The sequence below is a fragment of the Raphanus sativus genome, chromosome 4, assembly GCF_000801105.2.
Source record: "Raphanus sativus cultivar WK10039 chromosome 4, ASM80110v3, whole genome shotgun sequence".
NCBI classification, from domain to species: domain Eukaryota; kingdom Viridiplantae; phylum Streptophyta; class Magnoliopsida; order Brassicales; family Brassicaceae; genus Raphanus; species Raphanus sativus.
In genome coordinates, this window is record NC_079514.1 from 37736826 (window position 1) to 37755844 (window position 19019).

The 19019-nt window shown below is 33.1% G+C and overlaps 1 protein-coding gene, 1 long non-coding RNA gene and 1 pseudogene across 2 annotated transcripts; 2 read left to right on the forward strand and 1 right to left on the reverse strand.

The window, feature by feature from the left end:
• The first annotated feature begins 3746 nt into the window (after positions 1-3746).
• Positions 3747-5836, forward strand: LOC108853346 (leucine-rich repeat receptor-like serine/threonine/tyrosine-protein kinase SOBIR1; annotated as a pseudogene).
• A 1574-nt stretch (positions 5837-7410) lies between these two features.
• On the forward strand, positions 7411-11615 carry LOC108853428 (cation/H(+) antiporter 21-like). Its single transcript, XM_018626838.1, has 3 exons — positions 7411-7653; positions 8136-8592; positions 9781-11615. The coding sequence occupies exons 1-3, from the start codon at positions 7411-7413 to the stop codon at positions 11613-11615; spliced, it is 2535 nt and encodes an 844-aa protein (XP_018482340.1).
• Positions 11616-16653: 5038 nt separating this feature from the next.
• On the reverse strand, positions 16654-17409 carry LOC108853131 (uncharacterized). Its single transcript, XR_001949683.2, has 2 exons — positions 17140-17409; positions 16654-16934 (listed from the first exon to the last, which is right to left on the reverse strand). It is a non-coding gene; the product is annotated as an uncharacterized LOC108853131 (long non-coding RNA).
• Positions 17410-19019: the final 1610 nt, after the last annotated feature.

Below are 19019 nucleotides of genomic sequence, written 5' to 3' on the forward strand. Positions count from 1 at the left end.
AGATGGCTTACGATCTTAAGTTTCCTCTTCGTGCGTCAAACGACCACTCTTCAGTAAAATTATCAAAACTTTTGACTAAGAATCCCGATTGACCTCAAACTGGTGGCATTGGAAAGCTAATCAAAATCTCTACCGTTTCTAAAAAGATGAGCTCAATTTCACCATATCTAGTTCTCTATCAATAGATAAAATTTTGAAGATTATGTGCAATTATACATTACAAAAAAAAACTCAAAATCTTCCAAAGTTGCTTAAAACATATCAGTGGGCAGGGTAATGACAATCACATAAAGTTCATAAAACCCTGAAATTTCTGAAAATTCTGAAAACTTTGTGCAGTTATGTATTTTAATAACTCTAAAATCTCCCTAAATTATTCGAAATAAACCAGTAGATACAGTAATGACGTTCAAATACAGTTTAGGAACGTAACGTCTCAGGACATTCCAAGGAAGTCTTATGATATTCCAAAGAAGTCTTATGACATTCTAAGGATGTGTGATATTCCACAACCTTATGTGCAATGTCCACAGATGTCTTACGATATTAAGTTTTTTCTTCGTGGGTTAAACGACCACTCTTCAGTAAAACTATCATAACTTGTTAAGTTCATAAAACTCTGAAATTTTTGAACTTTCTGAAAATTTTGTATTGTTATGTATTTAAATAACTCCATAATCTCCCAAAATTGCTCGAACCAAACCAGTGGATAGGGTAATGACGTTTAAATACATTTTAGGAACGTTTCAGGATATTCCAAAGAAGTCTTATGACATTCCAAAGAAGTCTTATGACTTTCCAAAGAAGTCTTATGATAGATGGCTTAGGATATTAAGTTTCCTTTTCGTCAAACGACCACTCTTCAGTAAAATTATCAAAACTTTTGACTAAGGATCCGATTGTCTTAAAACTGGTGGCACTAGAAAGTTAATCAAAATGTGTACTGTTTCTGAAAAAATGAGCTCAATATCACAATAGCTAGTTCTCAATCAATAGATAAAATTCTGAAGATTCTGTGCAATTTTACATTTCAAAAAATTCAAAATCTCCCAAAGTTGCTTAAAATGCACATGTGGGCAGGGTAATGACGATCACATCAAGTTCATAAAAACTCTGGAAATTCTGAAAATTATGTGCATTTATGCATTTAAATAACTCCAAAATCTCTCAAAATTGCTTCGAAACAAACCAATGGATACAGACGGTAGTGACGTTCAAATACAGTTTAAGAACTTCTTAGAACACTCCAAGAAAGTCTTATGACATTCCACAAAAAAGTTTGGATATAGAGTGAAAATACTGTATAAATAACTATATGTTTTCATACCAAAACATTTATACATCTTTTATTAATTTAAGTAAGTTACTCTAAAATTTAAATTATATAACTTTATAATAAATAAAAAATATCTTTTGAAAGATTAAAATCTTTTTAAATAAAAATATATCTTTTATTATGTCGTCAACGAAGAAGTACGAACGCCTCTTAAACTAATTTGATTTAGTTAGTATTACAAAATCATTAGATATGTGTAATATGCAAATTTGAAATCATTAGATATGTGTAATATACAAAATCATTAGATATGTGTAATATGCAAATTTGAAAACAAACATATTTGTATAAAATTTAAATACTAACTTATACACAACTCTTGTAACAAACAATAAAAAGACACACCTTAATATATAATTAAAATATATAAATTTTAACAAGAAATAAAATTTATTCAAAAATACACAACTTTTCAACAATGTTAGGGTTTTTTCATGTAAACCATATAGGAGATGAAACTTTCATGTATAAAACTCTAAGAGATTTAATTTTTCATTTTAATACACTGATTTTTAGATATAAAAGTTACAAATATTTATGAAATATTAATAAATAGATAAAAGCATAATAAAAACAAAAATACATAAATATTTGTACAAAAAATTAAGAGATGCAACTTTCTATATATATGAATAGTCACAAATTTTTAATTTAAATGTAGTTGTTTTAAAATGATAATTATATGAATAGTTGCAATTTTTCAATTTAAATAGTCATATATTTTCAATTTAAAAATAGTTATTTTGAAATGATACATATATGAATAGTCACAACTTTTCATTTAAATAATTACATGTTTTCAATTTAAATACTAACTAATACACAAATATTTAAACAAATAATAAAAAAGACACAATTTTTAACAAAAAAAAAAAATTCTATAAAAATTCATAACTTTTCAACATTGTTTGGGATTCCTATTATTAGTAGATGTTTTAATGATATCTTTTTTAAAAAATTATCCGATCAATAGTACAAGTAGAATTCATATTTGCAAATATGGAGATTTGTTTTTAGAAAAGAATGTATGTAGTGTTAGCTCTGCCGTGTTAGCTGAGGGCTAGTTTGATCGACGTCCTCCTCCTGTGGTGCCCCGGAGCGTTGCCAACCGTTTCTGTTGAAGCCATTTGGAGCCACCTTTCGGTGAGTGCTCGTCTGAACGGCCTTTAGCTATTCTCTTGGTCCCTTCGGATGATCGAGACGGTGTATGTTTGGGATTTTATTTGTTGTCTATTGTCCTAGTAATTATTAAGCTCATGGCTCACCTTCTTCGGGTTGCTCTGGTCTTAATCTTTATTTCTTAGGGGTTTTTTATTTTTTTGCGATCTCTAAGAACAGAATGGCTTTACAAGCAGATTCTGATTCAACCACAGTTGTAACCAAACCTTCGTTCATTGCAATGACATTTACATTCTTAGCAAAAAAAAAAAAAAAAAAGAATGTATGTAAGTCTTATTTGCCAAAAAAAAAAAAAGAATGTTTGTACGTATTGAATTGCTTAGAATCATTTCGGATACCCTCTTTTGTCCTTATTCTTTCATTGATCTTCAAGAGTGGATGTAACGACCACATGATCTTCAACGAAGATCATACACTTTTATGATCTTTCTAAACGCTTTGAACTTCTTTACATTTATATTTTAAACGTGTTACATCGGTGTAGACCATTTCTTGAACTCGATATATACACTGGATTTCGTAAGACCCATTATCTTTTTATGGACCCAAAAGGGGTTGGACCTAATTCTTGGACTGGGTATGGAACAGGACTAAATCCACCTTCAGAGACAGAGTACCATTGTAGATTGTTTTTTTTTGTAACTGGAGTACCATATAGATTGTTTCGTTGACTCCTTGCTTGCTTTACATATCTTTCACGTCGTTTTATCATTCTGATGTCTCTTTCGCGACTTGCAGAATCTTATGTAAGACAACGAACTTATCGACGTTAAACGCTAAAGAGGGTGACTAAAAAACAAGAAAATGTGTGGAACATAACAACAAATAGTTCTAAAAGGGTGGCCGCCCGTGGAACCCGCAGAGTAGACTTTGACTTATCAGCTCTCAAGTCAATAACAGACTCGCTATGTTCACATTTCCTAAACAGTTATTTGCCCATAGTATTTCTCTATTTCCAGAAAGAAACACTCAATCATACATTTTTTAATTTGAGTATTTATAACTGACTCTTTTAATTTTTTTTTTAAATACCCATTTTCCCTTATATTTTGTATATATTGACGATTTTAAATTAAATTTATCAATTTTATTTATAAGATGATAAAATATCTTTGGACCAATTTTCAAAGTAAATAAATTATTTTAGGAAAAAAGAAAACCGTAAAACACGTAAAGACTTTTCTATAGATTAGTGGTAGTTGCTGACCATAAATAACAGAGATTCCGACAACACCCACAAGAGGAAACTTTGTCTTAAAACAGAAATGATTAAAATGGCTGTTCCCACCGGAAACGCCCATCTTTTTCTCCGGCCTCTCATCCTCGCCGTTCTCTCCCTTCTTCTTCTTCTTGCCTCTCCTTTCGTCTCCTCCGTCGAGATAGATTCATCAGATCTCAAAGCTCTTCAAATCATCGAAACAGAGCTAGGAGTCAACAGTCAACGCTCTTCTTCATCCAGTGATGTTAACCCGTGCGGTCGCGGAGGAGTTTCATGCGAGAGACAGCACTCTAACTCCACGGGAAAATATATTCTCCGTATCACGAGGCTTGTTTACCGTTCCCGGAGCTTGACGGGGACCATCTCACCGGTTATCTTATCGGAACGTTATCGGAGCTCAAAGAACTCACTTTGTCTAATAACAAGCTGGTCGGTGGACTTCCACAGGATGTCTTAAGCTGCAAGAAACTCGAAGTTCTTGATGTCCGAAACAACAGATTTTCCGGTCAGATTCCCGGAAACTTCTCTCGTTTGATCATTCTTCGAATCCTTGATCTTTCTTCGAACAAATTCTCCGGGAACTTGAACTTCTTGAAGTATCTACGCAGTCTCGAGAGTCTCTCCGTGGCAAACAATCTCTTCTCCAGCAAGATCGTGGAGCCAGCTGTGTCGTTTAATAGTCTCCGGTTCTTTGATTTCTCCGGAAACCGGTTATTGGAAAATCCGGTTCCGGTTATGAGCAAAATCAAGAAGCTTCAGACATCTCTACACCAAGCACGACGCTTCCTTGCTGAAACTCCATCTACAAACTCCACTTCAAAAGAGACACCTCCAAAACATGGTGAGAAGAAGAAGAAGAACAAAAGGAAGAAAGTAGCTGCATGGATCTTAGGGTTTGTAGTTGGAGGCATAGGAGGAATCATCTCCGGAGTAGTCTTCTCGGTTCTCTTCAGATTGATTCTCAAAGCAATAAGAGGAGCAGAGAAACCACCAGGTCCTTCCATATACAGTCCACTGATCAAAAGAGCCGAAGATTTAGCTTTCTTGGAGAACGAAGAGTCTTTAGCCTCTCTTGAGCTCATTGGCAAAGGAGGCTGCGGAGAAGTTTTCAAAGTGGAACTACCGGGAAGCAACGGGAAGATCATAGCCGTGAAGAGAGTGACGCAGCCCTCTAAAGACGCGGCCGAACTCGTGGACGAAGACTCCAAGTCTCTGAACAAGTTCATGAGGCAAATCAGGTCGGAGATCAACACGGTAGGTCACATCCGGCACCGGAATCTTCTCCAGCTGTTAGCTCACGTGCCGAGACCCGAGTGTCACTTCCTCGTCTACGAGTACATGAAGAACGGGAGTTTGCAAGATATACTAACCGAGGTTTCAGCTGGAAACAAAGAGCTAACGTGGCCAGCACGGCACAAGATTGCTTTAGGTATAGCCGCAGGGCTTGAGTACCTTCACATTGAAAGTAACCCTAGAATCATCCACAGGGACTTGAAGCCGGCTAATGTTCTTCTTGACGACGATATGGAGGCTAGAATCGCGGATTTCGGGCTGGCCAAAGCGATGCCTGACGCAGTCACGCACATTACAACCTCTAAACTTTCAGGCACTGTGGGATACATAGCACCAGAGTATCACCAAACTCTCAAGTTCACAGATAAATGTGACATCTATAGCTTTGGGGTGATTCTTGGGGTGCTGGTGATTGGGAAGCTTCCTTCTGATGAGTTTTTCCAGCATACTGATGAGATAAGTCTTATAAAGTGGATGAGGAAGGTACTAACATCGGAGAATCCAAGCCTTGCGATTGATCCGAAGTTGATGGAACAAGGATTCGATGAACAGATGCTTCTTGTTCTGAAGATTGCTTGTTATTGTACTTTGGATGATCCTAAACAGAGACCAAACAGCAGAGATGTCAAGACTATGCTGTCCCAGATCAAGCACTAGCTAGTGCCTCGCTATGATATATTGTTTGTGTATGTTTACATTCCCTGTTTTATGGAATAATTACACGTGAACGCTATAGTGTTCACTTGGCAGAAGCTTTGTGATGAAGATGTATAATTAAAATGGATTTTAATCATGTTTTATTGCTCTAAGCACAAATCTGATACAATAAGCTTCTATATGGATGAAGGAACGTTTCTGTCCTCTCTATAAGCAGCCGTTACGAATCTCCCTCACATATTCTAGTGAGATGAACAAACAATGTCAACTAAATTTTTCTTTGCCACAGCAAAAGTAGTGAGAGCAACTCCAATAGAAATACTCTTATAATATCTTAGCAATTAAAGAAAAATAAAAAAATAAAGAAAATAAGAGAACAATGAGAAAAAAAAACATTAGAAAAGTTCTAAAAACACATAGTTTTAAATACGTTGCTAACGCTGTCAGCAAAAGAATAGGGCTATTATATAAACTGTAATATCTTTTTTTTTTAATTATACAAGGGTAAGTAGTCTAGATTAATCACATATTATCACGTATAGATTTCATGTCTCTGACGATATCAAAATGTTAATTTTTCTGTGGCCGGGAATTTGAGCCTTGATGATATTAACTGTAATATCATATTACTCATCTATCATAATACTGATATTCATGTAGCTCTTTTACTTGAAAGCAAGGAAAACACAACAGTTATTCTATAATCACTCCTTTAAAAAAAGAGTAATTCTTGGGTTCACTCCCTAGGGTGAACCTCTAGGTTCACCCACCAATAGGAGTTCACCATTTTATATTTAATATTTTTTTAAAAAAGGAAATAAAATATTTTTAAATTATATTATGTTGTTTTTTTAAATTAAAAAAATAAAAGCTCAATCATTAAAACAAAAAATAATAGTAGTCGAAAAAAATATTTTTAAAAAAACTTTAAACACTATCAGCAAAATGCTAAACCCTAAACCCTAAATCATAAACCCTAAACCATTGGATAAACTCTAAACCCGTGGACAAATTCTAAATTCTTGATTTTTTAAACTAATTTTAGTACCGTCAACAAAATACTAAACCCTAAATCCTAAATCCTAAATACTATACCCTAAACCCCTGGGTAAATCTTAAACCCTTGGATAAATTATAAACCCTAGAATTTAAGATTTATCCAAGGGTTTAAGATTTACCCAAGGGTTTAGGATATAGCATTTAGGGTTTAGGGTTTAGTATTTAGGGTTTAGTGTTTTGTCGATTGCACTAAAATTATTTTTTTTTAAGTTTTTTTTGTTTTCAACTAATATTATTTTTTTATTTTTTCTTATCTTTTAATTTTAAAAATATGACAATATTTTGTTTCCTTTTTTAAAAGATATTGAATACAAAATGGTGAACTCTTATTGGTGGGGAGTGAACCCAAGAATTACTCTTAAAAAAAAAAATAAAACAAAATAGAAAAAGATAAGAAACAGAATTTGGGACTAATTTCAGTTTCAAAAGAGAAAATAAAAACAGCCAAAATGACTAGTAGCTTACCTCTTTGACATCAAAATATAATACTATAATTAGCGATAACAAGAAAAGAAGAAGAAGAATAAGAAGAAAACAGGTTGTAGCGTTGAGCTATTAATGCAATGAAATTGAGAACACGTTGAACACAAAACATTTTGTTAAGGGAAAGGCCGGCCAAAACCCTAGGGATCTCAGAGGATCACGTTTTCCTCTCTATTCCAGGAAGATGGCCGAGCCGATTCCTGGGAGTGAACCATATATAGTCTATTCTGTCAGTCCGTCCCGATACGGTAATACAGTATGTTATAACCAAACGGCCCCAGTCGGAAATGGATGGGAGAGCGCAAACTTGATTGAAAAGACACTTCCTTCCTTTATAATGCAACTACTCGTCTCTAATTTGAGCTACGGCTTAATGTATTCTCTGACTCGGCCGCTACATCTTCCTCCTTTCGTCGCTCAAATCCTTGTGAGTAATCAAATGTTGCAAACTAATTTAACTAAAGATTAGTGTTTTGATCCTGCATAGTTTTCTTTTTTCCTATTAAAACGTGTGGTATCATTGACTATTGCAAAATTGTTTTTCTTCTTAATTAGCTAGCTATCCTAAGCATGTTCATCTTCAAAGTCCTGGTAAAAAATTTAAGCCAACAAAACATTTTATTAATTGTGGGAAAAAATGATAAAATGTTTTGTTTGGAAAACGATGACATTAGAGATTTAGAGTTTGGTTTACATTCCTTTAACTTCATTGTTTTAACAAAAATAGAATCAGTTTGTTGCTTTGTGTTTGGGATTTTTTTTCCATAAAACATTTTCTTTAGAACAAGAAATGAGAAAAATAAGATATGTTCATTTGCAGTACTATGTACATTATATATGTGATATCTTTTTGCTAATTCAAATTACTCTTATATCATTTGTAATTATTGTATCGTTCATAATTTGCAGTGCGGATTATTGTTCAGCCCGACCGTGCTTGGTAGAAACAGTATGGTCCGACAAAAATTCTTTCCTTATAGATACATAATGGTTGTGGAGACATTCGCAAACTTAGCTCTCGTCTACAACATGTTCCTCCTCGGTCTCGGTATAGACTTGAGGATGATAAGAGTCAAGGAAGTCAAGCCAATGGTCATAGCCATTGTTGGCGTCGTTGTGGCTTTATTGGTCGGTGCTCGCTTGTATTATCTTCCCGGTAATGGAGACCCCGACACGATCCTCGCAGGTTGTCTCTACTGGTCGGTTGCGCTGAGTTGTACGAATTTCCCTGACCTTGCGGGAATTCTAGCGGATCTCAAGCTCTTGCGTACTGATATGGGACGCACGGCCATGAGTGCATCCATTATTACGGATTTGTGTACTTGGGTTCTCCTCGTTCTCGGAAACGCATCGTTTAACAAACAAGGTAATATGATTGAAAATGACTAAATATCAAATACTAAATGTTTGTTAGTAACAATTGAAGAGAAGAATCCAAATTAATCTATCTTATTAAAACAGAAACATTGTGTTGGACCTAACATTTATTTTGTAAGTTTTTAAATTAAATACACATTTATACTTTATAGTTAAACCTACATTAAATCACTAATATTCTTTTCTTTATACTACTATCCATGTTTCCAAACAATATACTTATTTCTTTATACTACTATCAATGTTTCCAAACAATATATTTTTATACTACTATCAATGTTTCCAAACAATACAATAATTAATCTTAGTTATTTTATATCTATCATTTTCTCTTTAAAATTTTGTAGAAACGTTATAATTTCATAAATTGCAAAATAATGAACTTTAAAATTTGGATTATAAGACTACAAAATATGAAACTATTACAATTTAAATCCAATTAGATTACATATCGGTCATCCATCAGTTCAATCGGTTAGTCTCGGGTTTTAGTGATTTTTTTAATATGAATATTTTAAAAACCTAAATTGAATTGTCAGATCTCCGGATTAACCGGTATAATCACAATCGGGTTGAATTTAAAAACACTGATTTAAATGCAAAAATATTTTAAATATACACTCTTTAAAAATTACCAAAATATTTGTTAAGTTAATAGTGAAATTTTTCATCGTAAAATATTCTGCACTTCCAAAGTGCGGGTCAAAATCTAGTAAACCTCTAAAGCCAAAACATTTGTGTTGATTTAGAACTCATATACGTACACTATCATTTGGTTCACACCACTTTTTAAGGGCCTGTCCTGGGCACAAACCCACTTTTGACACTTAAATATTGATCCCTAAATTTTTAAAAATTGTTTTTTTTTTTGCTAAAAAATTTAAAAAATTGTTTCGAAATAAATCTTTACTAAAAAGAAGTTCAACATGGAAATTTTATATTTACATAATTAATAAAATTATATTTGTAAAATAAACCAAAAGCTTTACTATTTCTCTCCACAATTTTACCTTTTTCTTCATTTTTAACAAATCATTTTAACTTTTTTATCCCCACTAAGACCCCCATATTTTATTTTGTCTCCTTTTTCACGACCGGTCCTACACCTTGGATCCTCAACCCACATGACATTAGTACTAACCAAAACTTCATGTAATTTCACAAATGAAAAATGCAGGTGGGTGGAACGTTCTGATGCCATGCGCTTTAATATCAACCATCGCTTTTGTCTTTTTCTGCATCTACGTGATCAAACCTGGAGTCTCCTGGGCCTTCGCCAACACGGTCGAAGGAGGCAACGCTGGAGAGACTCACGTTTGGTTCACTCTCATAGGTGTCGTTTTCTGCGCCTTAATCACCGACGCGCTTGGGGTCAACTCGATAACCGGAGCTTTCCTGTTCGGTCTCTCGATCCCTCACGACCACATCATTCGAAACATGATCGAAGAGAAGCTCCACGATTTCCTCTCGAGCTTTTTGATGCCTCTTTTCTACATCATTTGCGGGTTTAGACTCGATCTTGGCTACTTGCTAGACAACACGAGTGTTCTAGTGTTGGTGTTTGTGATTTCTTCGTGCTTTATGGTGAAGATTTTGTCTACCGTTATTTGCTCCCTGTTTTTGCGCATGCCCTTGCGCGATGGTTTTGCCGTTGGTGCCCTTATGAACACCAAAGGAACTATGGCTTTAGTCGTACTCAATGCTGGACGTGACAGCAAGGCGTTGGACGTAATATTATACACTCATATGACGTTTGCGTTCCTGGTGATGTCAATAGTGGTGCAGCCACTTTTAACATTTACTTACACACCAAAGAAGATATCGACTTTGTACAAATACCGAACCGTTCAACAACTCAAAGGAGAAGTGGAGTTTCGTGTGTTAACCTGTGTCCATGTCCTCAGTAACGTTCCCGGCATAACCAATCTATTACATGTTTCTAACCCGACCAAGCAATCTCCTCTCAACATCTGTGCAATACACTTAGTTGAGCTAACTGGTCGCACCACGGCTGCGTTGCTCATAATGCATGACGAGTCCAAACCTAAAGTTAACTTTTCGGAACGAGTCAGAGCGGAATCCGAACAGATCGCTGAGTTGTTCGGAGGCATGGAAGTGAACAACGACTTAGTGTCGGTTCAAACACTCACGGCGGTTTCAGCTTACGCGACGATGCATGAGGATATTTGTACTTTGGCCGAGGATAAACGAGTCAGCCTCATCTTATTGCCTTACCATAAGAATTTGACGCCGGACGGTCGGTTAGGCGAAGGAAACCATGGCCACGCGGGAGTCAACCAAAACGTTTTGAGTAAGGCGCCTTGTTCGGTCGGGATATTGGTCGACCGTGGCATGACGACTGTTCGGTCTAAATCTTCCTCGTTCCATGCCGAGACCACAAAGAAAGAAATTGCAATGTTATTCATTGGAGGCCGGGACGATAGAGAGGCTTTAGCTTATGCTTGGACGATGGTGGGACAAGAAATGGTTAAACTGACGGTTGTGAGATTTGTCCCAGGCCGAGACGCTTTAGTATCGGCCGGAAAACTAACTGTTGAGTATGCAAAGGAGGCACAAGTCGACGAAGAGTGTATCTACGAGTTTAACTTCAAGACTATGAATGATTCTTCGGTCACTTGTATAGAGAAAGTGGTTAACGATGGTAAAGAAGTGATTGAAGCGATTAGAGAAATGGAAAATAACCATTCTTACGATCTTTACATTGTGGGAAGAGGGTACAAAGTAGAAACACCTGTAACTGCGGGTTTGACGACAGATTGGAGTAGTAGTCGGGACTTGGGTACAATAGGCGATACATTAGCTTCATTAAACTTCACAATGCATGCTTCGGTTCTTGTGATTCAACAATACTCAGCGGCCAATAGAAAAACCTCAGAAAACCATCAAGAACACGTTAAAGGTGGAGTCAAAACCGCTAATGAAGCGAAAATGAATTCTCATGAGGAAGAGGATGATGAAGATGAACAGTTTCAAATGGGAATGCGCAAATGACGAGAGTTTTTTTCTTTCATTTATTTCACATGATACTATCAGGTTTTAAGCCAATAAAACTGTTGTAAGCGTACGAAGTAGTATTTTATCGATTGAATACTCATAGACCAGTGTCACACTATAATTCTTCGAAAGTATAGTTAAAGTAAGATGAATGTGGCTTTTTGTTGTTTTGAAAGTAAGAAAGCAAATGACAGAATGTAAATGTGATGTAAACTTATGAACTACTCTTTTTAGGTCTGGGCGATTCTTAGAGAACAGAAATAACAAAAATAATTGCTAGACAAAGAATACCAATAAACATCGTTATCGAACTCAAATTTGTTAACTAGGAGGGGTGTATTCAACCGAGAGTTTGAGGTGATTTGTATTAAAATGACAAATCCACTGTTATTCAAACATGAATTTTAAAAATTCATTTAAAATCCACTGTTATTGAACTTGACATTTCGTAAAGTAATCTGAAATCCAGTGTTAGTGAAAATATTTTAAGTTATGAGATTTTAAAGTTTTGAGGTGATTTTAGGGTGTTTGGGTGGAATTTCTTAGTTAAAAAAATTAAAACTCAAATCCCATTGTTTTAGGTGATATTCTAGAGTAGTTTAACAAAAATCACATAAATCTCTGCAACTTATTAAATCATCTAAAACTCCATTAAAAATCAAATCACATCAAATGTTAAATTGAATACATCCCCTAGGTTATCATTTTACCAAAGTGCTAATTGATATTTTCAATACGAAGACTAGGTCCATTTGAATTTGACAAAGTAAACATGCATTTAAAAGTTAGCTTGATAGAGGTTTACAAAACTCTTTTAACATCAACACTCGCTAGTAAAATGCTTAATTTGTTTATCAAAATTCTTTTTCTGACGAAGAAACCGACATTTTATTATTTTATATTCAAACATATTACTATCCAATTTTCTTACAATCAAGCTTTCAAATTTTCTTAGAATCAAAAATTTTCTTATTATTTTATATTCTAACATATTACTATCAAATTTTCTTACAATCCTAACTTAACTATAGATCTACTCACACACTGAAAACAAAAACAAAAACACATATTAAAGCACTACAAGAAATAACATAAATTCCGACAATAGTTTACAACAACATAATAATTCAAAGCTCATTTTACTTTTATATTTAAAACAGTTTTGTTTAATAAAATTCAACAATTTGTATGATAATTTTATTTTATATTATAATTTACTTATTGATATTTAATATAATTTTAATATTTATTTTCCTTAAATTTCTTATTACATTTTAAAATATAAAAAATATTTAACTAAAAATGTTATTAAGACAAACTAAAGTTTATTGCTAAACAATATATTTTATATTAAATTTAATAAAAACTATATGTTTATAAAATGTACAAAATGATGAATTTTTATATAGAATCAAATAAAAATAAATTTATTTACTATATAAATTTATCACACATAACTATGGTTTAAAATTATATCATTATTATGCGAAAGATAACTTGCCACTTGTCATTTTCTCTTTCTTTTGTTTTTTGATTCAAAATGGTGAATATTTTCTACACAAATTAAACTACGTGCATGTCAGCAAATATTCAACACTTTCATTTCCATTTTGATGTAGCGGAAGCTTCTAGGGATAGAACTAGATCCGTTTATTCCAAATACACGAATCTAGGGTTTGTGAATACTCTTCACAGTGCTTAATTAAAAGCTCTTAGGGGTTGTGAATACTCTTCACAGTGGTTTATAAAAACCTCTTTAGGGTTTGAGAATACTCTTCTCAGTGGTTTATCAAAACCTCTTCTGGAAAACTCTTTTATTAAATCATCATAAACTGAATACAACTTTAGGCTTGGATGCCTATTTATAATAAATCACTAAAATTAGAAAACCCTAGTATAATTTAAAATAGGAAAACCATTAAAACCCTAACATAATTATTCTATTAATTAATAATAATATTTGGAATATATCCAAATATTCTCTGCATCATTCTCTCCGGGTTGGAGAAGATTCGTCCTCGAATCTTGATCAAACGAAGTTAACGAACGCAGCCTTGATAGGATAGATGCTCATACTCACCATGACATCCAGAATCGTCTTTGATTGAGAAATCAAAAGAACCAGGCTCTGATACCAACTGATGTAGCGGAAGCTTCTAGGGATAGAACTAGATCCGTTTATTCCAAAATACACGAATCTAGGGTTTGTGAATACTCTTCACAGTGCTTAATTAAAAGCTCTTAGGGGTTGTGAATACTCTTCACAGTGGTTTATAAAAACCTCTTTAGGGTTTGAGAATACTCTTCTCAGTGGTTTATCAAAACCTCTTCTGGAAAACTCTTTTATTAAATCATCATAAACTGAATACAACTTTAGGCTTGGATGCCTATTTATAATAAATCACTAAAATTAGAAAACCCTAGTATAATTTAAAATAGGAAAACCATTAAAACCCTAACATAATTATTCTATTAATTAATAATAATATTTGGAATATATCCAAATATTCTCTGCATCACATTTAATTGTTGACTTTTTTCCAACGGTCTTATTGAAAGTGGTCTAATAGGCAAATATCAAAAAAAAGAAGAGAAACTTAGTCCAAAAAGATAAAGATCAAGAAAGAGAGCCTTAGCCAACTTGTGATTCTTATTTACTGGGGATATTAATCATGAAATCTATACTATTAAAACAAAACTAGATTTTGATCCACGGAACCGCGCGGATGTTAATTTTCATTTTTATTTATATTTTTTTTTATTTTACTTCAAGAATGATATATATTATAATCACATATACTCAAATGTGCATATGAATTTTTCAAAAATAAGAATATTATAATTTACTTGTTTTTCGTCAAATTAATTATTTTAAAATGTAATACGTAATGTATTTTCTTCTACATATTTTTGTAGCTACTCTTTGATATATTCATTTAAAACGGATATCAAATATCAAATATATGAAATAGAGCATATTATGAATCAATTGTTATTGCAAATGTACACTGCATTTTGGGGGGGGGGGGGGGGGGGAGGGGGAAGGGGTGTTCAGATGCTTATTCGGATTCAGTTTGGATCTATTCGGTTTTTCAGGGTTAGAAATTTTAGCCCACTTAGATATTATAAAATTTTGTTCAGGTTCGGTTCGGATCTTTGTAGGTTTGGTATAACCCGTGTAAATTATTTTCAGAAATTTAAAATTCAATATATAATTAAAATTTCTCAAAATATATATAAAAATAATATATTACATATAAATTTGAATTACATATGTCAAAATATCTAAACTTACCACATAAATTAGTTTGACTTGAATACTTGAATAGATAACGAATAGATATATCAAATATTTTTTTAGGTGTTTGGAGTATATGTTTTAGATATTTTAAATATTTACTTTTTGAATAATATTTCAAGTATTTTGGAAAACTTAAAAATATTTATATATTTTAGATTGGGACAATTAGCTAAATATACCTAAGTGAAGCCTTAATTAGTGACTTATCTATGAATGGACGTTAATGGTCCATCTTATACACTTTAGTATGCAAGAAGACGAAAAAGTCCTTGCTTTGTGCCAAAAGCTTTAGTCTTAGTAGGCTGACACCACTGACACCGCTGACATCGTAGAAGCAAAATCGAGGTTGTAGGTTTGTTGCTAAAGCTTTCTCCTCCACATGTTTTCTTTATTTTTTAAATCAACTTTATGATTTTCCTTTTCCATTCTCATCTCTTTCGTTTATCAATCAAGCTTTTAGAAAAAACTTCAAATTCAAAACTTTAGCTTTCATTGTCTTCTACTAAAATTTTTTAAAAAATGTTTTTTTACTAAGATTCTTACAAAAATTCAAAAAATTGGTGAAGATCCACCAAATATAAAGCAGAGATCGAAGATCCATGGTAGTGATTATGTGAAGAAAGAAAATATGGTAAATACTTTTATTTATTTATGATGAGCCACGTTAAATTCACCGAAAGATTCAACATCAAACACTTTGATATGACAGGTTGTATCCCCTCCGTTGAACATTGTTCTTATCCTTTTATGTTTCAAATCATAATTTTCTTTCGATTTTCAATCATATTAATAGCGATTCTGGGTTGTGGCATTTCTCTTCAAGCATATTTATGTGGTGGTGTATCAGAAGTTCAAGAATAACCTTTTCTTGATAACATATGTGTTAGCTGGTATTTTTTTAGTTAGCAGATACTATATTTTATTACATGTTAACAATTAGTTGCTAAGAAAACATGTATCAGATAACAATTTATTTATCAGATAATGAACTATTTATCAGAAAATGTATTAACTCACAAAACATGTATCAATCCATTTATCATCAACCAAATCAAAAATGAAGCTGCCTATTTAACAAATCATATATCAGTTAACAAACCATACAACAAATTAATAGTGTCATTTCCTTTCGTAAAATTCTATCCGGTGAACATTGTTCTTATCCTTTTATGTTTCATTTCTTAATTTATTTCAATTTCCAATCATATTAATAGTGATTTTGTGTTGTGGCATTTCTCTTCTACCATAATTCATGCGGCGGTGTATCAGAAGTTCAAGAAAAACCCGTTCTTGATAACATATGTGTTACCTGATATTTGTTTAGTTAGCATATACTATATTTTATTACCTGTTAACAATGGTTGTTAAGAAAACATGTACCAGATAACAATTCATTTATCAGATAACGAGCCATTTATCAGAAAATATCTTAACTCACAAAACATGTATTAATCCGTTTATCATCTACAAAACTAAAAAAAAAAGTTGCTTGTCCAGTAAATCATATATCAGTTAACAAACCAAACAACATGCTTTGGTAGCTAATAATGATTATGTGTAGCGTGTTAAAAAAAATCAATAACATACATAATAAAGTTATAATGTGTTTATTAAGAAAACATGTATCAACTAACAAATAATGTATTCACTAATAAATCAAGTACCAAGCAAAATGTAACACTTAACAAGTCATGTATCATCTAACCAACTATATATATACTAACAAGACATAACTTATAACACTTTACCACATATTATCAATTAGCGAAAACTAAATAATAACAGCTAACAAACTATTTATCTCAAATGGCGATAGAAAACAAAAGATACACCAATAAACATAAATAATATTGGTTAACAAGTAAAATGATTGCTAACATAGATGTTATCTATATAAACAAACATCACAAAATTGCTATCCATCACTCTGGATTCATCTTCGATCTTCAGCAACTTCCCAATCATGGGAAGAGAATTCATCAGCTGATCCTTCTCAAATTCGACACAACTTTCATCTACACCATCAAAGATAACTCAAATTCCATATGATTTTGATATATACAACCATATAATTAAATGACCATCAACCAAAGAAGATAATCATCAGAGATAAAATATATTAACAAGAAGAGTCAAACATAGAACTATTAAAAGAAACAAAAGAAAATCTAACTGAAGAGCATAGTATGAAAAGTAGTGCAAAAAAAAATTAAAACAAACCTGAGATGAATTTATTTTTCGATTATAAAAATCTGTAGATTTGAGAATGAAACGAAAATAAAAAACTAGAAAGAAAATAGAGAAGTAGAGAGGAGAAAGACTTTGCAACACACACATATTTAATTGTAAAATACAGAGAAATGAAAAGAAGAAGAAAAAAGAGTATTTGGAGAAGAAAGAGATTACAAAAGGAAAGAGAAATAGAAAAGAATTTTTCGTCTCACACATATTGCCGACATGCACAGAGCTTACTGACACAACTCCACAGAGGGTTGTTGATATATGGTGTTTTATACATCATTATATATATGTTTTCTAATTGGTTTTCAAGTCTTTATCGAGTCTTTCTAGTCCTTTTCGAGTCATTACAGGTCTGGAGTTGCACTGGATGGGAGATGGACCTGCTGGAACAAAAGAAGCAGAAAACAGTGCAGTTTGGTGATTTTCACGCAGAACAGTCTGATGACTGTTCCCGATCAAGCGGAACAAGCAGACGGAGTGATCCCGCGGTTGTTCCCGACGAATAAAGAAAATACAACATCTCGGGATTTGCCCTAATTATCCTCTTTTTCTCTCTGGCCGCCTGTGGCTTTTGATATAACTTCTTTTTCTATTTTTCTACATCATTCTACGCTATTCTAGACACAAGAAACCATTGGAGACTTTTAGATTATTGGATTTGCTTATTGTAAAGGGAGAAGGCTCCATCTCTCTCTCCATAGAGAAGATTATCCTGAACCCTCTCTTTGTTTCTGTTATATTTATGCAGTATTATTCATCTATGAACTCTGTGTTTTCTCTGTTCATGGCTGAGTAGTCGGCTAGCTTGTCTAGGGTTCTAGGGTGTTGATTTCGTGAGCTGAACATAGATAAGTGAATCACTCGATTGTCTTCATTCATAACCATTCTTACTGCTTGCATTAAACTGGCCGCTTAATGTTAGATCATAGGTTTAATCTGATCATCCAAAGTGCTTAGGTTGCTAGATCTGTTTTGAATGAGCATTGCATCCCTAATCAGCGAAAGTAGATATTAGGGTGTTCTGTGAACCTATCGGACTTGATCTCTATTGCTTGTTGTCGCGTCTCACCTCAACGACAGTTAGACGGTGAGATCGATCAGCATAGGGAGCAGTACCACGACAGTGGACTGTTCTACTTGAGTGATCCGAGTTCTAGACTGTTCTTATTAGCACTTGAATAATTGTTTAGCTCACAAGTATTGACACCCGATGAAGTAACCCTAGGCTGGCTTCTCTTTAAATTGAATTCTCATTTATATCATTTACTTGCTTTGCACGTTACCATCAAATCAAAACCCCATTATTGTTTTAGCTAGATATTGATCCCATAGAAATAAAGTGTAATAGTTGGTCTCTGTGGATTCGATCCTAAAGTGCTACATCGACATACCATTCGATTGTGGTAGTGTGCACATTAGGTTAATTGGTGTGCGTGAACACGAATATCAGTTGTCAATGAGGAAATAGGGCTAATTTCGGAATGAAATTAATAGTGTCATTTCAAGTGTAAAACTCAAATTAAGGGATCATTTAAGTGTATAGAGACCAATTTTCTCTTTTAGATTTTTTATATATCAAAATTAAAAATTAATTAATATATTTATAGCTATTTCGGATATATTTGGATATCCAAATCACTTTGATTCAGGTTGGATTTTGTTTTGGTTATCTAGATACCAAAATTTTAAATCCGTTTGAATATTTAATCAATTTTAATTCAGGTTGAATACTATTTTTCGAATCGGATTCAGTTTGATACTTCTCATCTGGATTTTTTTGCGAGCCACAATATATTTGGTGATTTTAAACCAAAAATGAGAAAGCCATATTAGGAATTTACGACAACCACAAATATATG